The 25,007-nt window shown below is 43.3% G+C and overlaps 1 protein-coding gene across 1 annotated transcript in view; it reads left to right on the plus strand.

Annotated features, from left to right (window-relative positions):
- The window catches only part of LOC141103569 (putative ferric-chelate reductase 1), a 172,900-nt gene that overhangs the window by 137,412 nt on the left and 10,481 nt on the right, over positions 1-25,007 (plus strand). The window contains exons 9-14 of the mRNA XM_073593299.1: positions 1,050-1,166; positions 6,218-6,330; positions 7,590-7,676; positions 10,212-10,309; positions 14,211-14,269; positions 21,145-21,279. Of these exons, the coding sequence (XP_073449400.1) occupies positions 1,050-1,166; positions 6,218-6,330; positions 7,590-7,676; positions 10,212-10,309; positions 14,211-14,269; positions 21,145-21,279 (609 nt within the window). The remainder of the gene's footprint in view (positions 1-1,049; positions 1,167-6,217; positions 6,331-7,589; positions 7,677-10,211; positions 10,310-14,210; positions 14,270-21,144; positions 21,280-25,007) is intronic.

The raw sequence follows: 25,007 nt of genomic DNA on the forward strand, positions 1-25,007 counted from the left end.
ATCTCCTGCCAACAAAGGTATATTACTCTGATGTGCAGGCAAAAGTGCCATATCTATTAATTATAAAATATAATAATGATAAATAATATTACCATAGTATCTAGTATAAATGGGCTCTAGTTCTTATTGAATGAGGTATTGGCAAAATAGAACATTAGTTCAGCATTCCAAATAAAAGCACTTACTTCTAGGGCTGTGCTCTTTCATGTGCAACAGCTCTCCTGGGATTGTCTTGGAATCCTCTGGAGGCTGTGCATTTTATATGGTGTCTCCCATATTGTGGCTAACTAGCCACAGGTGCCATACGTTTATCCCCCCTCCCTTGGAGTGGAAGCAGCGGCACTTTTCCCTGCACATCATCAGAATGATATACCTTTGTTGGCAGGAGATTAAAATTGCAACATTTGTCCATACACATTCCTTAAAGTGGTTGTAAACCCTTACAGACCACTTTTTGCTACAGGTAAGCCTATAATAAGTCTTACCTGTAGCTACCCAGGATATCTCCTAAACCTGCACATATTAATAGATATCCCCTGTATTTGCATGTGCCGCACTGAAGCAAACTGAAGCAACGGCAGGTACATGCCTTTGCTTCAGTTAGACTGTGCCATTACCGGCGGCTCCCGCGCGCATGCGTCATCGCGGCTCCGGCCAATCACAGCACAGGAGCCGCGATACCCGGAAGTAACCCCCAGGAGTGATGTCGCCGGCTGGTGTTGTGTATGGGCACCGCAGTGAGGGCTTCAATCTCTGAGTATTACATAATGAGTTATCACGTCAGCACCACTCTCTGCATCAATAGGAACAGCATGCCATTAGGATTCATGTGACAAGCATGAAGACCTCTGAAAAAGGTGAGCATATACAAAAAAGAGGAAATATAAACAAGAATTACGGTTGAAGCCCTCCAGGGCAAATGGGAGGCACTATGGAGGTGGAAGAGCAAGAAGTCCAGAATTGGGCATTATTTATTTAGCATATTTGTATTGTTAGCAATGAATGTCTAGTTTTAACAAAATGTGTCTACTCTTTCCTATATTTACTAGGAGTGATTCAATTTCATGGGCCCAGTGTATTCACCAGTGACAGCAAAGTAAATCTTTCTTCAGTTTCCAACGTGACTCACGTAGAACATGGAGTTAGTGCAATGATTAAGGCACATGGTTTGTAATAATGTTATTTCATTTTTCATGTCTTCTTTCCCATGAGTTATACTGTTTACATAATTTTACAAATACTAGTGTAAGTTAAAATTTAAAACAGACTCTGCAGTAAAATTCCAGGTCCGCCTATATTTTAAGGATTCCCTCCCCGTCTAAATATTACCTAATGTTAGTAGTTCCAAAATGAACTTTTAAAGTAAAAAGTTAGATTTATACTTTTATACCCTCATTTTATGCCCACGGTGCCTAGGCAAGGACGATATCATATTCCTTCCGGCTACATCCTAGGCAATGCAGAGCAGCAGAAATATCAGGAAAAGATGCTTTTGCAATGGACTGGAGTGTAGTCTCACAAGATTTTGCTTTATTTAACATTAGGTGATTTTTTAAAGGAGAAGGGGGTCCAGGTATTTTATGTGAACCTTGAATTCAAGGTCTGCTTTAATGCTAAAAAAATTCCTCAGAAAGCTCTACTGATTAATTACCAGAGCATCTAGACATTAAGGTACTGTATATCAAGAGCTTTTAACTCGTGCTGGCTTCTGCTTTAGAGTGAAAGCCTTAGATAAAGGGTGCTCAAATTACAGATATTTCACTGCTGGTTACTAGGCATCTGTGCATGAATTGAAAACACTGTACTATTCTGTTTAGCAGCATAGTGATCTTTTTTGTAAAGGATTAATTATATAGGCCAATAGACCACAAATATCTAAACATTTATGAGCTATAAAAGTAACAAAAATGTTGAATTTATTACCGTATTTATCGGCGTATAACACGCGTCGGCGTATAACACACACCCCAAGTTTAGGAGGGAATTATAAGGAAAAAATGTTTTAAAGGAAAAAAACTTACATTTAAATGCAGCCTTAAATGCAGCCTTGCACAGCGTCCATTTGCATGCTTGTCCAGTGTCATTTGCAGCCTTGCAGTCAGCAGCCTTGCAGTCATTTGCAGCCTTGCAGTCAGCAGCCTTGGTGTCATTTGCAGCCTTGCAGTCAGCAGCCTTGGTGTCATTTGCAGCCTTATCAGTGTCCATTTGCAGCCTTGCAGCTTTGCCAGTGCTGATCTGAAGCTTTTGTGTCCTTTTGCAGCCTTGCTCAGGCTGCAGTTAAACTGCAGTGTCATGTCAGTGTCACTGCAGTTTGAAAATGGCGCCGCCGGTGCCGAAATACACAGAGCCGGTCCTCGGCTCTTCTCGGCGGCTCTCGTTCACTTTCGGCCACTTTCGGCTCCACTCGTAGTTCCGCCCGGGATGAGCGTGACTGTGAGCAGAGCTAGCCGAACCTAGCCGAGTACACTCGGCTAGGTTCGGGCGGCGCTCGAGTGAAGTTGAAAGTGGCCGAGAAGAGCCGAGGACCAGCTCTGTGTATTTCGGCGCTGGCGGTGCCATTTTCAAATCGCGGTTGGCGATCGCTCCGCTCAGTCAGCGGGGGATCGCAGGGGATCGGCAAATAACATGCACCCGCGATTTTCCCCTGATTTTAAGGGGAAAAAAGTGCACGTTATATGCTGATAAATACGGTATCTAACACATACAATGGGGACGGAAAGTATTCAGACCCCCTTACATTTTTCACTCTTTGTTATATTGCAGCCATTTGCTAAAATCATTTAAGTTATTTTTTTTCCTCATTAATGTACACACAGCACCCCATATTGACAGAAAAACACATAATTGCTGACATTTTTGCAGATGTATTAAAAAAGAAAAACTAAAATGTCACATGGTCCTAAGTATTCAGACCCTTTTCTCAGTATTTAGTAGAAGCACCCTTTTGATCTAACACAGCCATGAGTCTTTTTGGGAAAGATGCAACAAGTTTTTCACATCTGGATTTGGGGATCCTCTGCCATTCCTCCTTGCAGATCCTCTCCAGTTCTGTCAGGTTGGATGGTAAACGTTGGTGGACAGCCATTTTTAGGTCTCTCCAGAGATGCTCAATTGGGTTTAAGTCAGGGCTCTGTATGGGCCATTCAAGAACAGTCACAGAGTTGTTGTGAAGCCACTCCTTCTTTATTTTAGCTGTGTGCTTAGGGTCATTGTCTTGTTGGAAGGTAAACCTTCGGCCCAGTCTGAGGTCCTGAGCACTCTGGAGAAGGTTTTCGTCCAGGATATCCCTGTACTTGGCCGCATTCATCTTTCCCTTGATTGCAACAAGTCGTCCTGTCCCTGCAGTTGAAAAACACCCCCACAGCATGATGCTGCCACCACCATGTTTCACTGTTGGGACTGTTTTGGACAGGTAATGAGCAGTGCCTGGTTTTCTCCACACATACCGCTTAAAATTAAGGCCAAAAAGTTCTATCTTGGTCTCATCAGACCAGAGAATCTTATTTCTCACTATCTTGGAGTCTGTCAGGTGTTTTTTTTAGCAAACTCCATGCAGGCTTTCATGTGTCTTGCACTGAGGAGAGGCTTCCATCGGGCCACTCTGCCATAAAGCTCTGACTGGTGGAGGGTTGCAGTGATGGTTGACTTTCTACAACTTTCTCCCATCTCCCGACTGCATCTCTAGAGCTCAGCCACAGTGATCTTTGGGTTCTTCTTTACCTCTCTCACCAAGGCTCTTCTCCCCCGATAGCTCAGTTTGGCTGGATGGCCAGCTCTAGCAAGGGTTCTGGTCGTCCCAAACGTCTTCCATTTAAGGATTATGGAGGCCACAGTGCTCTTAGGAACCTTAAGTGCAGCAGAAATTTTTTGTAACCTTGGCCAGATCTGTGCCTTGCCACAATTCTGTCTCTGAGCTCTTCAGGCAGTTCCTTTGACCTCATGATTCTCATTTGCTCTGACATGCACTGTGAGCTGTAAGGTCTTATATAGACAGGTGTGTGGCTTTCCTAATCAAGTCCAATCAGTATAACCAAACACAGCTGGACTCAAATGAAGGTGTAGAACCATCTCAAGGATGATCCGAAGAAATGGACAGCACCTGAGTTAAATATATGTGTGTCACAGCAAAGGGTCTGAATACTTAGGATCATGTGATATTTCAGTTTTTCTTTTTTTAAAAATCTGCAAAAATGTCAACAATTCTGTGTTTTTCTGTCAATATGGGGTGCTGTGTGTACATTAATGAGAAAAAGAAAAATGAACTTAAATGATTTTAGCAAATGGCTGCAATATAACAAAGAGTGAAAAATTTAAGGGGGTCTGAATACTTTCCATCCCCACTGTATAACATATTCTAAAAAATGTTAGAATAGGATATGTAGAATATATATAGTTAAAATGACTCTATTGCCCAGAACATTGTATTTTTTCTGTTCCTTACCTATTGCAATTAATTGCTCTGATATATTGAAATTTCAGTCAAAGATAATACCTTATGCTTGGAGTGGTAAGGACATAAGTTATCAAAAAAGGTTTTATTTTCCTCTAGGTCCCAAGGTAGTCTTGGACTTAATAATAAATAATAAATCTAATGCTATATTATCAAGCTGCCCAACTAGCCTCAATGTCCACTGTATTATCTCATAGGGAGAAACCTGAATAGGTTGCAATGGATATACACCCCTATACGTTAGAAAACCTAAAATGGAAACCTGTAAAGCAAAGGCCACTTATACTTGTCTCAACACTTTCCAAATCTCTGTGTTTAACAATCTCACGTTTTCATTGGTGGTTAGATAAAGTGCTATGTAGAATAGGTCATTACTTTACCCCTTATCTTTCAAGATACAACATTGCCAAGATAAATTGTAAATGTCTCCATCTGAAATGCTTTGCTTTTACCAAATTTCCCATTTTTTACAATTGCTATGGCTGAATCATGCTGCAGTCCTGAGACTCACACTCTATGAAAAATGGTGCATACAGGACTTGGGTCATAATTATTTATCATTTATAGGCTTTTGCTTGATAGTCCTAATAAGTTATCCTATATGATGGAGGGGGAGAGAGATCTGTAATTTGAAAAAGATTGGATTACTGACATAGATGTCACTGCTCCTCTTTTAAGGGAATTCTAAATGCTTAGGTAAATGAAGGCAATGTTAAAATTCTAACAAGTTGGTGCAGGGTTCCCTATCGCCTTCCAAAACTATACCTGAACTCTTACCCTCTCTATTTTTGGGGATGTAATCTTCAATGCACCATGTACCAAATATGGTGGGAGTGTCTTATGCCCCGTACACACGGTCGGATTTTCCGACGGAAAATGTGTGATAGGACCTTGTTGTCGGAAATTCCGACCATGTGTAGGCTCCATCACACATTTTCCATCGGATTTTCCGACACACAAAGTTTGGGAGCATGCTATAAAATTTTCCGACAACAAAATCCCTTTGTCGGAATTTCCGATCGTGTGTACACAAATCCGACGCACAAAGTACCATGCATGCTCAGAATAAATAAAGAGATGAAAGCTATTGGCTACTGCCCCATTTATAGTCCCGACGTACGTGTTTTACGTCACCGCGTTCAGAATGATCGGATTTTCCGACAACTTTGTGTGACCGTGTGTATGCAAGACAAGTTTGAGCCAACATCCATCGGAAAAAATCCTAGGATTTTGTTGTCGGAATGTCCGATCAAGGTCCGACCATGTGTACGGGGCATTAGACTTAGGGACATCAGGAACAGGATTTTTGCTTTGCTGAGATGAGTTCCTGGAATTTTGATACAGCAATCCTCTCAAATTGCTGTTCTGAACAAAACAATTGATAACATTCCTCGCAACTTACAAAGAATGAACTTAATTTGCTTAGCAGCTACATTTAACATAGTTAGATCATGGAAGAAAGCTTCAGTCTCCTTGTCTCAAGGAGACTTCCTCAAAAAGCTTTCTGGATAATGGCTCATGAAAAGATAGCTAGCATAATGAAATTATACTGGAAAGCAATTTGAAAAGGTCTGGGGCCCTTGGCATATTATTAGCGTAAATCTATGATTGTGTACAGTCAATGTATTATAATTTCCCGATGCTTACATGGACTTTTCGTACCCTGGATTGTATTTCTGAACTTGTTCAATAATAATTAAATACATTTTCTATAGATTGAAAGCATTTGTTCAGTTCATAACGATTAACTGCTAGTATTGGTTATAGGTGCTCTTATGCTCATTGCCTGGATGACCACAGGAAGTCTAGGAATGGGTCTTGCCCGATACTTCAAAGTTGCGGCACAAAAACCAGTGTTTGGCAAAGCCCTTTGGTTCCAGGTAAACACAAGAGACCAATTTCTATTTTTTTTTTAAATACAGGGTTATATTTAGAACAGGCATGTTAAACAAGTTAAAGGTGTGAATATTTCGTAAAGGTTCTTTCCTATTTATTTATTTTTTGGGCATTATGCAGGTGAGCTAACCGTAGATCAGAGCCAGCTGCTGAAATAAAAAAAAATATCTTCAAGCTCCAAGTAGGCTTTTAAAGCTTGCATTTGAGCAGTATAGAAGGCACTTCTCTGGATGAGATTCCCAGCTTGTAACATCACTTGGGATCTGTCTCTGCATTAAAAACTCCTCTACTGCATCAGCATCCAGAATGGGGCTAAATGCTCCAGAGAAGTCAGGTGTCCTTTCAGGTATGCTATGACAGGCAATAACGTGCCATGATTATGGTCACCTGATACTGAACAGGCTCTGTAGCACAGGTACACAGTAGGGACAGTTCGATTTTACCATGAGACTAGGGAGCCAAGCAGGCAACCTATTTTCTTCTCCAGCCTCATTGACAGTGTTAGAATAGGGCTTAAAAGCAAAAATATATATATATATGAAGACAAAAATGACACCAGAAATAAAAATAATAGATTGAGTTATATAACATAATGTGCATACATATATTTAAAATAAATAGTTTTTTGATAGTCGCCCATTAAGATTATTAGGTTAAATGCAGTAAAACACACTATGAAGGGCATACTCATAAAGCAGTTAAAGTGGTATTCAACATACTGTGTGATGTACAACTGCTGTACTGTGTTTTATAATTAATGCCCCCATTGGCCTCATTTACATTTGTGCTTGGGAGACGGTAAAAACATTCGGCTGAGTGATGTTTGTATCTGCCCCCTCAACTGCTCCCTCTTAAGCTGCAAAGGCAACAGATGTGGGTGTTCACATGCCGCAGCCACAATGCTTTGAATCGCCAAAAAAAATGTTTTATCCGTTGTCACGTTGGCGGGCAGTACCAACTGCCAAACGTCACCCATTCAGCTAAATTGGGCTGCGGTGCAGTGTTGTGGGTTTTTATGGGTTAAAACTGGAAGTGAGGAGGCAACATAACACCTCCTCACCACCTGTAAAACACCCTCTGAAGAGTGATAATTATACAATACCTATCATACTGTGTGATATTTGTGTTCTTAGATGTCACAACAATAGTAAAGATGCTCTGTAGAAACCCAGAAGAAAATGTACTGTGTGGATAAAATTTAAAAGCCAGAACAAAAACATGTTAATTTTTTTTATTTTTGCAGGGTCATCAGGCTCTTATGGCTGTAACAGTGGTTGCAACAATAGTTGCCTTTATCCTGTCATTTGTGCAAGTAAAGGGATGGGCCCATGTAAGTGCAAAATGTACGAATGTACTTCCCCCTGTCAATGCAATTTTGCAGCCTGCTCAGAAAAGCTGAAAACAATTGCAAGCCAACACAACTTAGGACAGAACGTAAGAGGATGGTAACTCCTGTCAGGTTTTTGCTGCTGTGTCCTATTGAAGAAATGTCACCTTATTTCCTGTTTCCTGTCACTGGGACCTCTCCAACTGAGACCCAAACAGGAACAAAACACATTTTTTAGTATACTGGGGAGAGTTAGGAAACCCTATCAGAATGTCATATTTGTTTGTATTCCCACAAGGAAGATTTCCTCTCACTTTCTAGAGACCAGCAAAAATGTAACATACTGCAGAACATTTTGAAAGAGGTTCTAACCATAGGCGTGCGCACAGGGTGTGCCAGGTGTGCCTGGGCACACCCTAATTGTCTTGTGTGCTGCATATTCCCCCCTGTTTAGACCACTGATATTTCATCCCCCCCAAAAAATGTTACACAAGCCCAAAAATTTTGGAAAAGAAAATTAACAAAATTAGACTGTCCACTGCCCTACTGACACCATCAGTACATATACACATGCATATGTATTTGAGCTTTGGGGTGCACACCCTAATGCAAGAGGCTGCGCACACCTATGGTTCTAACCCTCTCCCACTCCCAAAATAATATATTGGCTTGTAGAGGGGTTTAAGCAGCAATACTAACTGTTTGCTTGATAGACAGTCATGAGTGGGAGAATATACAAATCCGTATAAACTATGTAGCCAAACATTTTTGGACAACTAACCACCACTCCTACATATGGAACAAGGTTCAGGTTCGCTACTACAATAGGATTGAGGTAAATCCTGTGTGTTAAAGGCAGGCCATATTAGAGCTGCACAATTAATCGTTAAAAAAATCATGATCTCGATTCACCTCCCCTGATGATCTCTTCTGATTCTTTCATATAAACAAGTGGAGAGACTATATATGCTCACTCAGCTGACAAAAGAAAGCATCCAGGCATTCTGGCATTCTGCCAAGTCTTTTAACATTGTAACTAAGCTTCCTTCTTAGATTAAAGGGAAAGAACTTCTGTGTAAATAAATAATCCAGGTAGTCTGCCAAGTTTTTAAACAAGGTGTAAATGCAGGAAGTTTAACCACTTAAAGTCTAAATCTTTTTCTGACACTTCTTTCTTAAGTTAAAATCAATATTTGTTGCTAGAAAATTACTTGGAACCCCCAAACATTATATATATTTTAGCAGAGACCCTAGGGAATAAAATGGCAATTGCTGCAATATTTTATGTCACACTGTATTTACCCAGCGGTCTTTCAAATGCAATTTTTTGGGAAAAAATATACTTCAATTAATAAAAAAAAAACAAAAAAAAACAGTAAAGTTAGCCCAATTTTTTTGTTTTAATGTGAAAGATGATGTTACGCCGTGAGAATCGTGAGAGAATCGTGATCTATCCTCTAAGCAAAAAAAAAACGTGATTCTCATTTTAGCCAGAATCGTTCAGCTCTAGGCCATATATGATGCGATTTTCTTTTCTGCAACCATGGGTTGCAGGGGAAAAAAAAACACTTGATTCACTTATCAACAGTCAGTGTTGATGAGGGTATCCCTCCCGTGGAGCTATTGTGTTCTCCTGGGGAAAGTTTACGGGGAGCCTTCCCTGCCTGTGATTATTGCTAGAGGCTATAACCACTGGCAATAATCCGATGCTAGAAATCCGACATGTTGGTTGTACCAAAATCGATCCATGGATTTATCTTGGGTACAATCAGCCTGCCCAAACATGCATCGAATCTCAGCCGGTCCCTGCTGCACTGGCCAAGATTTAAACCATCTATGGCTGGCTTATAGTTGTGATCTCAGAGATTTTATAGTGAAATTCACTAGACTGTATTCTTTGTAGCCATAATGCACTGCTTGACCTTTGAATTTAGGTCAGAGGCCAAGCAGATGGCTTATAAAGGCCAGTTATAAGGCATCTCCTATGCATGTCATTTTGATGGTTTCCATGTTGCCCTTAAAGTCACATTTAAAGGACCCTCTGTTAGTATCCTATAGTAAAAGCTCAAAATATGCATGCACTAAAAATTTCCTATAGTTTTCCTCTCTTAATTTAAGATCTTTTAAAACAAATTCTCAAAGACAGTAGCTGTATACAGTTTGAAGGAACTGAGATTCCTAAAAACATGTTAACAATGTTAAGAAACTGAATTATATTATACATAAAAACTATTTTCCAATAAGTAGCAACACAAATGCCATTTTGTTGGCAAGGCAAATATTTTTTCTGTTATTTTATATAAATTTCCTGACAGCCTCTCCATCTGATTGACAGCAGCAACTGTTTTCATGTTTTTAATTATATATATATATTTTAATTATTAATATTTAGTGTTAACGAGTTTATAAACTCTGTTTTTAAAAGTAAAGCCAAAACTGCTTTGTATACCAAATGCACTACATTTGCCACAGAGACATAGTTTTTCTATTTATTTTTTTTGTAAACTTATATAAGATTTTTTTATTTCCTTTGATAAGGATGCCAGCACGCATGCCATTATTGGATGTATTGTAATGGGCCTGACATTTATTCAACCATTTGTTGCTTTCTTCCGACCATCGCCTCAGAGCAGCAAGTGAGTAATCTCTGGCCTTTTTAGAAGAAATAAATAAACGCTTTAGTTCAGTGTGCACTATTTAAAAATCATTACATCCATTTTAAAGCCCAATTTTAGACAAAACTTTTTTTTTTTTTTTAATAAAAGGGGTAAGGGTAACATTTACAGTGGATGAATGTATTTGCTTATTCTGTTTGACCCCTGTCACCCGGACAGAAGGTAATGGGAAATCTCTGTGACAAAGACAGCAATATCCTGACAGAGGTTCTAAACCAGGGTAGGCAACCATGTCACCCCAGCTGTGGTAAAACCACAAATCCTATCATGCCTCTATCATGCCTCTGCCTCTTGGAGTCATGCCTGTGACTGTGAGTCTTGCAATACCTCTTGTTTTTTTTTTTTTTTACATTTTCTACTGGACAATCAGCAACTTTAGGTTTAAAGAATAATAGTTGTCCACTTGGTTTATTGCTTTTGACATAATAGTATCTCGCAGAAAAAATATAAAACACTGGGCACAATTCACTAAGCAAAAAAATAACGCACGACATTCAGAAAAAAAAAACTGTGTAATTCACAAAGAAACTCTCCTTAAAATCTTGCATGCGTTATCTTTCTGAATTATGCCTTAAATACCGCATGAAACCATGTGGTAAGTTATTGCAAGCATCTGATATGATGCTTTTCCATAAAGTGTAAGGCCCCTTTCACACTGGAGCGGTTTTCAGGCGGTATTGCGCTAAAAATACCGCCTGAAAACTGCCCCTAAACAGCCTCCGCTGTTTGTTCAGTGTGAAAGCCCGAGGGCTTTCACACTGAAGCGGTGCGCAGGCAGGGCGGTGAAAAAAAGTCCTGCAAACCGCTTTTTTTGAGCGGTGAAGGAGCGGTGTATTCACCGCTCCTTCACCGCTCCTGCCCATTGAAATCAATGGGACAGCGCAGCTATACCGCGGTAATACCGCGGCTATATCCACGCTCTACGAGGGATTTTAACCCTTTTTCGGCCGCCAGCGGGGGTTAAAACCGCACCGCTAGCGGCCGAATACCGCTGCTAGAACGACCACCGCCCCAGTGTGAAAGGGGCCTAAGGCAGCCAGCAAATTAGTCATGGTTGGTATGGCATGGCTTCTCTGTGTTGAGGGCTCAAGGTACCCTATGAGTTAGGTATAAAGCTCCATGATAAGTGGCTTGGATAACCTGAAATGCTTGGATAAGCTGACCTTCTACAGGGTATCAGCAACCATAAATTGTTCCAGCAGTGTGCGCTTCTTAAATCTTCTTTCCTTTAAAAGGACCACTTGAGATCTGCTCCTCCTCCTCTTTTGCATTGCTTTCAATTCCAGAAGACTGGATTCAAAGGGCTCCATCATCTTTGCTATGTCGTCTGCCAGCCTCCAGAAACCACTCCTGACTAACACCTGCTCCAGCTTGCACTTTCCCACCTATTTTTTTAAACCAATCACTAGGGGGTCTGACCATTGCCATAGTTATCACACAGTTATCGCAAGCTTAGACCAGTACCTAATTATTGCATGCATTTTTTGAATGTATTTCCTTTTGTAAATTGATTTTAATGCCTCTTTATGCGGTATTTAATGATTTTTTTGTTTGCACTAAATACAGCATACGAGCAATAGTGAATTGACATTTTCATCATTGCATGCATTAAATGGTCACGTGACCATCATAACGCATGCAATAACCTTTAGTTAATTGTGCCCATTGTTGGCTTTAATGTCTGTATGTGGGTGAGGGTACTGATTAATTCTTAATTAATATTAAGAATTATTATTCTTAAAATTCAAAAATATATATCTTGAATTAATACAGTGCATTTCTTTTCTCCCATGGTCATTCTTTTTGCTTTGTTTTTAGACATCATATATCCTTATTTGAAAAATGTAGGTTTAATTTACCATTGGGATCCTGAGCACTTTTTTGCTTATTTCTCATTCAAGAAAATACATTAACGTCAAATTATTAAAATATGTGCATTTACATTTTCACAGAAATTAGGCAAAAATGTATTAGAGACAATGAGAAAAGAAAAAGTGATACCAATGTGGTTTTTAGTGGATTTTAAGGGTGAAATTGAATTTAGATTGCTCCTGAGGCTTATGAAATTCTTTTACACTACCCTGGACCTGTTCTTGCACCATAAACAGCCCCATATTAGCCTAATTATTTTACATTTTCCCCAGAATTAAAATTTTTTTTGTGATAGACCAACACAAAGTGGCACATAATTGTGAAGTAGAAGGAAATTTTAAAAGGTTTTCAATTTTTTTTACAAATAAATATCTGAAAAGTATGGCGTGCATTTGTATTTAGCCCCCTGTACTCTGATACCCTGTACTCTAAAATCTAGTGGAATCAATTGCCTTCAGAAGTCACCTAATTAGTAAACAGTCCACTTGTGTGTAATTTAATCTCAGTATAAATACAGCTGTTCTGTGAAGCCCTCAGAGTTTTGTTAGAGAACCGTAGTGAACAAACAGCATCATGAAGGCCAAGGAGCACACCAGACAGATCAGGGATAAAGCTGTGGAGAAGTTTAGAGCAGGGCTAGGTTACAAAAAATATCCCAAGCTTTGAACATCTCAGAGAGCACTGTTTAATCCATCATCCGAAAATGGAAAGCGTACGGCACAACTGCAAACCTACCAAGGCATGGCCGTCCACCTAAGCTGAAAGGCCAGGAAAGGAGAGCATTAATCAGAGAAGCAGCCAAGAGACCCATGGTAATGCTGGAGGAGCCGCAGAGATCCACAGCTCAGGTGTGAGAATCTGTCCAAAGGTCAACTATTAGTGGTGCACTCCACAAATCTGGCCTTTATGGAAGAGTGGCAAGAAGAAAGCCATTGTTGAAAGAAAGCCATATAAAGTCCCGTTTTCAGTTTGTGAGAAGCCAATGTGGGGGACACAGCAAACATGTGGAAGAAGGTGCTCTGGTCAGATGGGACCAAAATGGAACCTTTTGGCCTAAAAGCAAAACGCTATATGTGGCGGAAAACTAACACTGCGCATCATCCTGAACACACCATCCCCACTGTGCAACACGGTGGTGGCAACATCATGTTGTGGGGATGCTTTTATTCAGCATGGACAGGGAAGCTGGTCAGAGTTGATGGGAAGATGGATGAAGCCAAATACAGGACAATCTTAGAAGAAAACCTATTAGAGTCTGCAAAAGACTTGAGACTCGGGTGGAGGTTTACCTTCCAGCAGGACAACGACCCTAAACATACAGCCAGAGCCACAATGGAATGGTTTAGATCAAAACATATTCATGTGTTAGAATGGCCCAGTCAAAGTCCAGACCTAAATCCAATTAAATATCTGTGGCAAGACTTGAAAACTGCTGTTCACAGATGTTCTCCATCCAATCTGACAGAGCTTGAGCTATTTTGCAAAGAAGAATGAGCAAAAATCTCACTCTCTAGATGTGCAAAGCTGGTGGAGGACATACCCAAAAAGACTTGAAGCTGTAATTGCAGAGGAAGGTGGTTCTACATACTGGGGATGAATATAAATGCACCAAACACTTCACAATTATGTGCCACTTTGTGTTGGTCTATCACATAAAATTACAATAATGTTAACAGCAACTCTAAATACACTCTGCCCCTCCCCCTCTGAAAACAAAAAAATACCCTCTAAATGATGAAAAAAGGCTTTTTTGTCAAGAAGAGAATCATTCTGCTCATCCCTACTCGTGGATCACAGCTCTGACATTTTTGCATATGAGTTTCCAGGTCCTTCTTCCTACTTTTTCCTGTAAGATATTTTACTTATTTACATTATGGACAATCATGTAGGAGCACTAAGACCCTATGGCATACAGTATGTGAAAGATCTGGGAAGTCACTGTAGTTGTGTATGATACCTAAATCTTATTCTTTTTCTTTTTTGTCAACAGGAGATTCATTTTTAATTGGTCCCATCGAATCAATGCCTTTGTGATAAAGATTTTGGCAGGTCAGTCAGTATGTGTTTGATTGGAAGATTCTTTTATTTAGATTGAGGTTGAAAGAAATACAATAGTGAACAGAACAGGACTGATGCAGAAAAATACTCTTATATTTTTGCACTTATGTTTTCGAAGCTGACATGTAACACACACATGTAATAAAGTGGTAGGCAGCATGTTTTGTTTTAAAGACCACAACTCTTTGAATATCATATTATATACTTGTATTAACTTGGCCTAAAATAATGTAAAAAAAGAGGGAGTCTGACTAGCAAGCCATATTACCCAAAAGTGGTTATAAACCCTTACATACTATATACCCAGTGCCTCGAGTGATACACATAGATTAAACAAATCCTCTTAAAAGTTGTACCTGTTTTTCTACAGCTCTCTCTCTTCTACATCCTCCTAAAGCACACATTTTAAACAGCACTTCTGAGCTTTAGCAGGCAAGGGCGTTGGGACCAGATATCACAACCTGCACAGCATAGCGCAAAGAGCTAAGTAATCTGAGACCTGAGTGAAGGGAATGGACTTACCCACCTCTACACTGTCTCATAGGTAAACATGCACAGCTGAGGCTGTCAGTCATCTGCTGTGTGCTGAGGGGGGGGGGAGGCAATGCCACCTTCCAGCATTGTTTTGTGTTGGGATAAATTATCTGAAGTGAATATACAGATAACAGTGGGAAGACAGAGGAGAAAGAAATCACACTAGGTGCTTTGGATTGAGGCAAGTACACACTATAGAAGTGTAGACCTCGTTTGGGAGGGGTTATGACAAATTACCCTCCCCAAACAGGATATGGTGCTAAACCTGTAGGTAAATGAGTAATAACTAGAACCTTCGCTATGTGGAACAGTGGGTTCGATAATGAAGTTGGCAGTGCCTCCACCTTGGACAGGCCTCTGTGAACAAAGGGCATTCTCTTCCTGGGAAATTAACCAGTAATTGCATCAAATTAATTGGGAGCAGATGAACTTCTGCAATTAGTATATAACATTAACCATAAGCATATAGACGCACAACAGTATGGAAATAATATGATCTTTATATAAGAAAAGATTAATAATAGTACATAGATCCAATGTACAAAGAGGTATTATCTGCAAGAGGCCCAACAAAAATCCTGGTGGAATTGTGCACTATGTGTACTATGGGTACTATGTATACCCAGGTATATTCCGTATACTAAAAGATACCTCCAGGTGAATGTTGCAACAAAATCTAGTTGCAGGAGCCCCTAATGATGATTGTGATGCAGCATTTGTATTGGTGATGGAGACCTGAAGACAAGATCAGTGGTGATGGGGAGACCCTCCAGCAGTGGCGGAATTACCAGGGTCGCACCACTCGCATTTGCGACTGGGCCCTCGGGTTACACCACTGTAGGGGGGCCCGCCGCCGCCCGGGAGGTGGTACAGTACACTGTGTACTCACGGGGAGTCCGCTCCGCCCATCCTCCCCGAGCGCACTCACGGGCACACTGCACAAGCTCCGCCCATTCTCTCATCCCGCATTCAAGGGCACAGTCCCCGCCCGCTTCGACCATCCGCTCAGCACGCTCCGCCCATACTCTCCGCCTGCACTCACGGGCACAGTCTCCACCCGCTCCGCCCTTCTTCTCCGGCTCCGCCTGCACTCACAGGCCCCGCCCATCCTCTCTGCTCGTCCAAGCAACACCACCACTACTGCACTGATACCTCCCACACCACCACCACTACTACTACTGATCCCCACACCACCACTACTGCACGGATACCCCCACACCACCACCACTACTACTACTGGTCCCCACACCACCACTACTGCACTGATACCCCCCACACCACCACCACTACTACTACTGATCCCCACACCACCACTACTGCACTGATACCCCCCACACCACCACCACTACTACTACTGATCCCCACACCACCACTACTGCACTGATACCCCCCACACCACCACCACTACTACTACTGATCCACACACCACCACTACTGCATGAATACACCCACACCACCACCACTACTACTACTGATCCCCACACCACCACTACTGCACTGATACCCCCACACCACCACCACTACTACTACTGATCCCCACACCACCACTACTGCACTGATACACCATCACCACTACTGCCACTGATCCCCACACCACCACTACTGCACCAATACCCCCCACACCACCACCACTACTACTACTGATTCCCACACCACCACTACTGCACTGATACCCCCCCACACCACCACCACTACTACTACTGATCCCCACACCACCACTACTGCCACTGATACCCCCCACACCACCACCACCACTACTGCCACTGATCCCATCCTTGCCACTGATACCATTGCCCTCCCCACCACTCATCCTATCCCACCCCCCCAACCAGCACCCTCGCCACGGATCCCATCCTCCCACCACCGCTGCCACTCATTTCATCCAATGCCCCCCACCGCTGCCACTCATCCCATCCAATCCCTCCTACCACTACCACTCATCCCATCCGATCCCCCCCTTCCACTTCCACTCATCCCATCCCACCCTCCTCCAACCATCACCCTTGCCACTGATCCCATTCCCCCACCACCTCTGCCACTCATCCCATTCAATCCCCCCTACCACTGATCCCACCCCCCACCACAACCCTTACCGCTGATCCCATCCCCCCTCACCGCTGCCACTTATCCCATCCCCCCACCACCACAGCTGCCACTGATCCCATCCCCACCCAACCACCACTGCTGCCACTGATCCCATCCCCCCCACCACTGCCACTCATCCCATTTCTCCCTCAGCGCTGTCACTTATCCCATCCCCCACCACCGATGCCACTGATCCCACCCCTTCCCAACCACCACTGATCCCATCCCCCACCAACACCGATGCCACTCTTCCCAGGGGCGTAACTACAGGGGTCACAATTGCAATAGCACACATGTTGCCCCTGAACACCTGGATGGGGGGGGGGGGGATTTGGAGGAACAAATCCCCTCCATTTTTCTCCTGCAGCCACTAAAAGTCTGCTTCTCCTCCTCTCCCTCTGATAGGCATTCAGTGGTGCAGGAGGAAAATGGAGGGGATTTGTTCCCCCTCCTATCCAGGTCCTGCTGCCCCTGGTATCAGTGGGAAGGGCTCTGGCCGGAGGTCAGGGGGCCCTCCATGGTTTCTTGCACCGGGGCCCTGAAGGTTCTAGTTACGCCACTGCCCTCCAGCCATTGTCCAACCACCCTGGAGCACAGATTCTCACACGCAGAAATCATGGTGTGGCACAAAAACTCAGATTCACATCTACTCTTTGCTTAATCCCTAGATGTTTCTAATCTGTCGTGCAACTGGACCTCTAACTACCAGAAGTGGCTGTCAGATGCTTAACATGGCTCTAGCCGATGCTGGTTATTGAGTCCTAAAATAAGACTAGCTTAATAAAAATTATGAAGTAAAAAAAATATATATATATATTTATTATATATATATATATATATATATATATATATATATATACTAGAAGGTGACCACCACACGCATACAGTAGCACAGACTTAGCTATTTGGCACTGTGCACGTGAGATAACAATAACAGGACAGAGATAAGTCTGTCACAAGGATTTAGATACACACTCAAGAAGCTATGGGCAGCTGAAGTTAAATTATCATAACATAGGAGAACTTGCCTATTAATCCCTTTTGGTCTGCATTTAGTAGCAGCTTTTCCATGGACAAGACTCGTGGTCCCAGACTCTCTCTCTCTCTCCACTCCCTCCTTCTGGGGTTTTTAACCCAACGACACAGGGACAAAAATGCATACATAATATATTTACAGACGTAGAGGGTAGCAGATCCCTACAGAAGGATATGATAGGTGTACTGTAACATATTTAGAAAACATGTTTGGGCATGTGAAAGAGATCAGTCATACACCACAGGAGCTCTGATTCTACATTCCTCCCAATTCAACCTGAAGGAATCTTCTGTGTGTCTTACCCACCCTCAACTGCATACTGGGTCCCCCATGGCACAATCAACTACTTTTGACTTCTCCCATGCCTCCAGCTAAACTTTGCTCTGCACGCACGCACACCGACACGTGCTCTTTGAGCAGCATCTACAGCGGCCATCTTAGACATGAGGTCTCCAGCAGCAGTCATGTCTGTAAGTACTCCCAACGCTGATGGCCTCACGAGCGCAAACATACTGGCGGCTATCACAACCTGCAAAGAGACATGAACAGCAACAAGATGGATTCCCTGCCCACCAATATCAGCCTAATTTGCAATGATCTCGATAAATTCTGCTCCCACTTGGTGGAAGTGGTGGACCGGATCTCACACAAGGAAGACACAGTTCAATCCGACTCTTCGAAGATGCATGAACTTCAGAGGCAAGTCAAAGTGCTGCAATACAAAGCTATAAACATTGAAAATCTCCTTAGGTGAAATAACATCATCGTACTCAGCTTTCCAGGAGAGAGCAGAGAGCTCCAGACCCAAGGTGTTTGCTGAAAACTTTTTTTATACATTCTTGGACCTTAAAGATCTCCCACCAACCACCTATTCTCTTTTTTATGGAGTCCTCATCCCCAAGGTACAAATTATCCACTCTGATGCAACCCACCTCGTAAGGGGGAATGGCCCTCCTAGACTGTCACAAATATTTTGTTGCCTCCCAACTGATGACAGTTTAGTGGTGACTGTTCACTAATACCTCTAATCCCTCAATTTTCCTGGAGGCTGCAGTACTACGATCACTAGAAGCCCCACAGTCTCTTCTGTTCAGAGGTCCCAACACCCCTTATCTGTTAACCCCCCTCTCCCTGAGAACCACCCTTAAGGCCTGGAAGAAGGGTTTAAACTATGAAAACCTACCTCAGAGCACCTAATTTCACCCTGCCTCACTTTTACACCAGATCCCCAAAGTTGGGCTTAATATAAAATAAAACCTTATCATATATTTTCTAAAATCAATCCCTTCTATCCTTTTGCAACATCTCTTCACGTTTTAACCTCCTGGTCTCATATTTCTTTTGATTCTTACAGTTGTCCCATGCTTTTGGTCGCCAGTTTCCACACAGCTCCTTGGTCCTTGTCTATTCCAACTTTGAACACCTACCTAGTCTTTCCCTTTATCAGGGATAAAAACAGGATGATGCAGGCACTTGGACTGGAAAGGCCTACTTAGGACAGCATGCTTTGAGAAACCCACCTCAATCGCCTACAGCCATCTCACCTTGGCAACACTCTCCAACTTGTCCTCCCACAGGCAAAAGTGGCTAAAGGACATCCCAGACCTGGACAATGATGTCTGTTCGGACATATGGCACCTTCCCTTCCGCAACTAGTCTCGATTAGAGATGGACTTATTCAATATAAACTTGCACATGGAGCTTATTATACTCCGTATAGCCTTCACGTGATGAATCCCTCAATCTCTTTGGCCTGTTGGCGCTCCCAACTACTCCCTGGAGGATTTCACGCACATCTTTTGGTAATGTCATACAGTCACTTAATACTGGAAGAAGGTAGTAAATATTGTTAATGGGATAACTCATACCTCCTTTTCCCCCTCTACAGATTTGCTTGCTGGACCTGGTTGAAGACTTGGTCTCCACTACCACAGAGCGAACAATGGTTGGGGTGCTCCTGTTCTATCTAAAAAAAGTAATTACCATGTCCTGCAAAAGGCCATCACCACCCTCCTTATCAGACTGAAAACAATTAGTGAACACTAACCTATGGGTCTACAAAGATACAGACGTAAACAGAGGCTGCCCAAGGAAATTCAAAAACGTTTGGTTGAAATGTCTAGATAACGTTTCTACAGCCTCAATGCCAGACAATGTTTGAGATCTTAATGTTTTCCTGCATTTACCTGACAGTCCTGGCTTCACTGGAGTGCCTCTGGCTCGGGAGGGCATCAATGTATGCAGGGCATGGCTTCTCCTCGTATCTGTTCCTTAGGTAGCCCAAGCCATGCACACAGATTTTTGAAGTTTTGGTTTAATGCCAGGTTGGCATTCTTTGTTTTTTGTCCTTGTGGTATGGATGGTTTGCCCCTGCAAGTGGATATTACCTGTATCTTGGTTTTGTATCTCCAATGTGAAACTACATTAAAGAGATTTATAATCTCTTTCTGCCTTCTGCTATACACACTCCTGAACACTGTAATCAGTGCAATACACATTCCTGACACAGCACCCTGTGCTTTATTCACACCTGAACCCTGTACTCTTTGAGATATGTACTCCTGATCCCTGCGCCTTGTGCTTTATGCACACCTAATTCTTGTATTCTCTGCAAAATGCACTGCTTAACCCTGCACTGTGTGATATGCACTCTAGAACCCTGCACCCTATGTGATTTGCACTACTCAGCCCTGTGCCTTCTGCTATACACACTCGTGAAACCTGTAATCAGTGCGATACACACCTGAACCCTGTCTTCTATGTGATATATATATGCCTGACCCCTGCACTCTGTGTGTAAGGCACTCGTGACACAGTTGTTAAGCCTGTGCTCTGGATTCCTGAGTCAAAAAGTCTTTTTTGTGCTGAGGTTTGTCTGTGTGTCTACTAGTTTCACTTATGGCATCATATTGTGTTGATACAAGGACCATGGCCTTACAGCAAGTAGAGTTGTTGTTTTTTTCAACCTTCCATCTTTAGAATCTTCCCAGTGCAATCTGACCACAGCCACCATGCTGCACTGCTCCACTACTCTCCTCCAGGATCTGGGAGGGAACTGAGTACCCGCCCCTATTCTCTGAGAAAAAAAAGCCCTCTGTAGGGGATCTACGCTGTAACTAGCTAAAGTGTTGTTATATTAGTTATATAGTTATTCATTTCCACATTTAGAGTCATAAAAAAAAAAAAAAACAAGTGTAATTCTCTCTTTCAGTGGCCAACCTTTTTCTGGGACTGCAATTAATAGACCACAAACTTGGATGGATGGTAAAAGTGATGGGAGGGTTCACTGGCTGGTGGGCGCTATTCCTATTAGTCCTTGAGATAAATGCTAATCTCGGTCAGAAAGGTATGCAATTTTTGTACTGTTATTGTAATGTGTGATGCAATTACTAATATATGCAGGAAATGATTAAAAAATTAAGAAACCTAAAACAGACAAGTTGGGGGTATTTTCTAACCAGAAGAGATAATTTAATTTCCAAGCAGCAGAAAAATAATTTTCCATCTCTTGTAGATTAATCTTGTATAAGACAGTTGAATGCAACATGGGAGGAAGACTGATGTTTAATGTAGCCCTACTAGCAGCAGGAATACTGTCTAGGTCTTCCCCACAGGGTTCGCCCAGCAGCCAGGCACACAGGCTCATTCGATTCGATTTTCGATAACAATAACAAAAACAAGAATTATGTACACTTGAGGACCTTATGTATTCTTCAGGACAAGCTATGTTAAAGTCTGTGCTTTTAATAAACAGTAGACTTCAGCTTAAAGGTAGTAGTAGTAGTGGTAGTAGCAGTAGTAGTAAACTGTAAATTCCTTTCTTAAAGCCACAAGTGCAGAGTCCCTTTAAGTAGAAGAGTAGATGGAGAAAGCTCTTCAGGCACCAGCCGGTGTCTCCTTTACATAGACCCACAGCTGACTTTCTCTAGCACTTGAGGGGCAGCAAAAGGAGAAAGGTCCCTAAGATCTCTCTAGTCTAGTGTCTGTAGTAGGCCCAATGACAGCTGGTTGCCTCCTTCCAATTTCCAAGTGACATCTTACTCCATTGATACCAGACCAGATCTTCAGCGAACAGCCCCTCTCAGTCAGCTTCCTTTAGTACCAAAGCCTCAGCATCCAGGCCCTCATGTTGCCCACTAGGGATGAGCCGAACACCCCCCTGTTCGGTTCGCACTAGAACATGCGAACAGGCAAAAAATTTGTTCGAACGCGCGAACACCGTTAAAGTCTATGGGACACGAACATGAATAATCAAAAGTGCTAATTTGAAAGACTTATATGCAAGTTATTGTCATAAAAAGTGTTTGGGGACCTGGGTCCTGCCCCAGGGGACATGGATCAATGCAAAAAAAAGTTTTAAAAACTGCCATTTTTTCGGGAGCAGTGATTTTAATAATGCTTAAAGTGAAACAATAAAAGTGTAATATTCCTTTAAATTTCGTACCTGGGGGGGTGTCTATAGTATGCCTGTAAAGGGGCGCATGTTTCCTGTGTTTAGAACAGTCTGATAGCAAAATGACATTTCAAAGGAAAAAAAGTCATTTAAAACTACTCGCGGCTATTAATGCATTGCCGGTCCGACAATACACATAGAAGTTAATTGATAAAAACGGCATGGGAATTCCCCACAGGGGAACCCCGAACCAAAATTTAAAAAAAAAAATGACGTGGGGGGTCCCCCTAAATTCCATACCAGGCCCTTCAGGTCTGGTATGGATATTAAGGGGAACACTGCGCCAAAATTAAAAAAAAAAAATCGGCGTGGGGTCCCAGCAAAAAACCATACCAGACCCTTATCCGAGCACGCAACCTGGCAGGCCGCAGGAAAAGAGGGGAATTGAGAGAGCGGTCCCCCTCCTGAACCGTACCAGGCCACATGCCCTCAACACTGGGAGGGTGCTTTTGGGTAGCCCCCCCAAAACACCTTGTCCCCATGTTGATGAGGACAAGGGCCTCATCCCCACAACCCTGGCCGGTGGTTGTGGGGGTCTGCGGGGGGCTTATCGGAATCTGGAAGCCCCCTTTAACAAGGGGACCCCCAGATCCTGGCCCTCCCCCCTGTGTGAAATGGTAAGGGGGTACAAAAGTACCCCTGCCATTTCACTAAAAAACTGTCAAAAATTTTAAAAATGACAAGAGACAGTTTTTGACAATTCCTTTATTTAAATGCTTCTTCTTTCTTCTTTCTTCTATCTTCTATCTTCCTTCATCTTCTTCTTCTTCTGGTTCTTCTGGTTCTTCTGGTTCTTCCTCTGGTGTTCTTGTCCAGCATCTTCTCCGCAGCGTCTTCTTCCCTTCTTCTCCTCGGGCCGCTCCGCATCCATGATGGCATGGGGGGAGGCTCCCGCTCTTCTCTTCATCTTCTTCTCTTCATCTTCTTCTCTTCATCTTCTTTTCGGGCCGCTCCGCATCCATGACGGCATGGAGGGAGGCTCCCGCTGTGTGACGCTTCTCCTCTTCTGACGGTTCTTAAATAATGGGGAGGCGGGGCCACCCAGTGACCCCACCCCCTCTGACGCACGGTGACTTGACGGGACTTCCCTGTGGCATCACGGGGAATGCTACAGGGAAGTCCCGTCATGTCCCCGTGCATCAGAGGGGGGCGGGGTCACCGGGTGGCCCCACCCCCGTTATTTAAGAACCGTCAGAAGAGAAACGTCACACAGCGTGAGCCTCCCTCCATGCCATCATGGATGCGGAGCGGCCCGAAAAGAAGATGAAGACAAGAAGATGAAGAGAAGAAGATGAAGAGAAGAGCGGGAGCCTCCCTCCATGCCATCATGGATGCGGAGCGGCCCGAGGAGAAGAAGGGAAGAAGACACCGCAGATGAGATGCTGGACGAGAACACCGCAGGAGGCCGCTCTGTATCCATGACGGCATGGAGGGAGGCTCCCGCTCTGTGACGCTTCTCCTCTTCTGACGTGTCTTAAATAATGGGGAGGCGGGGCCACTCGGTAACCCCACCCCCTCTGATGCACGGTGACTTGACGGGACTTCCCTGTGGCGTCCCGGGGAATGCCACAGGGAAGTCCCGTCATGTCCCCGTGCGTCAGAGGGGGCGGGGTCACTGGGTGGCCCCGCTCCCGTTATTTAAGAACCGTAAGAAGAGGAGAAGTGTCACACAGCGGGAGCCTCCCTCCATGCCATCATGGATGCGCGAAAGAAGATGAAGAGAAGAAGATGAAGAGAAGAAGATGAAGAGAAAAAGATGAAGAGAAGAGCGGGAGCCTCCCTCCATGCCATCATGGATGCAGAGCGGCCCGAGGAGAAGAAGAGAAGAAGACGCCGCGGAGGAGATGCTGGACGAGAACACCGGAGGAAGAACCAGAAGAACCAGAAGAAGAAGAAGGCGAAGGAAGATAGAAGATAGAAGAAAGAAGAAAGAAGAAGCATTTAAATAAAGGAATTGTCAAAAACTATCTCTTGTCATTTTTAAAATTTTTGACAGTTTTTTAGTGAAATGGTAGGGGTACTTTTGTACCCCCTTACCATTTCACACAGGGGGGAGGGCCGGGAGCTGGGGGTCCCCTTGTTAAAGGGGGCTTCCAGATTCTGATAAGCCCCCCGCACGCAGACCCCCACAACCACCGACCAGGGTTGTGGGGATGAGGCCCTTGTCCTCATCAACATGGGGACAAGGTGTTTTGGGGGGCTACCCAAAAGCACCCTCCCAATGTTGAGGGCATGTGGCCTGGTAAAGTTCAGGAGGGGGGGCGCTCTCTCGTCCCCCCCTCTTTTCCTGCGGCCTGCCAGGTTGCATGCTCGGATAAGGGTCTGGTATGGATTTTTGGGGGGACCCCACGCCGGGTTTTTTTTTATAATTTTGGCCAGGGTTCCCCTTAATATCCATACCAGACCTGAAGGGCCTGGTATGGAATTTAGGGGGACCCCCATGTCATTTTTTTTTTTTTAATTTTGGTTCGGAGTTCCCCTGTGGGGAATTCCCATGCCGTTTTTATCAATGAACTTCTATGTGTATTGTCGGACCGGCAATGCATTAATAGCCGCGAGTAGTTTTAAATGATTTTTTTCCTTTGAAATGTCATTTTGCTGTCAGACTGTTCTAAACATGG

Source organism: Aquarana catesbeiana, linkage group LG07 (genome assembly GCF_042186555.1).
Source record: "Aquarana catesbeiana isolate 2022-GZ linkage group LG07, ASM4218655v1, whole genome shotgun sequence".
Classification (NCBI taxonomy): domain Eukaryota; kingdom Metazoa; phylum Chordata; class Amphibia; order Anura; family Ranidae; genus Aquarana; species Aquarana catesbeiana.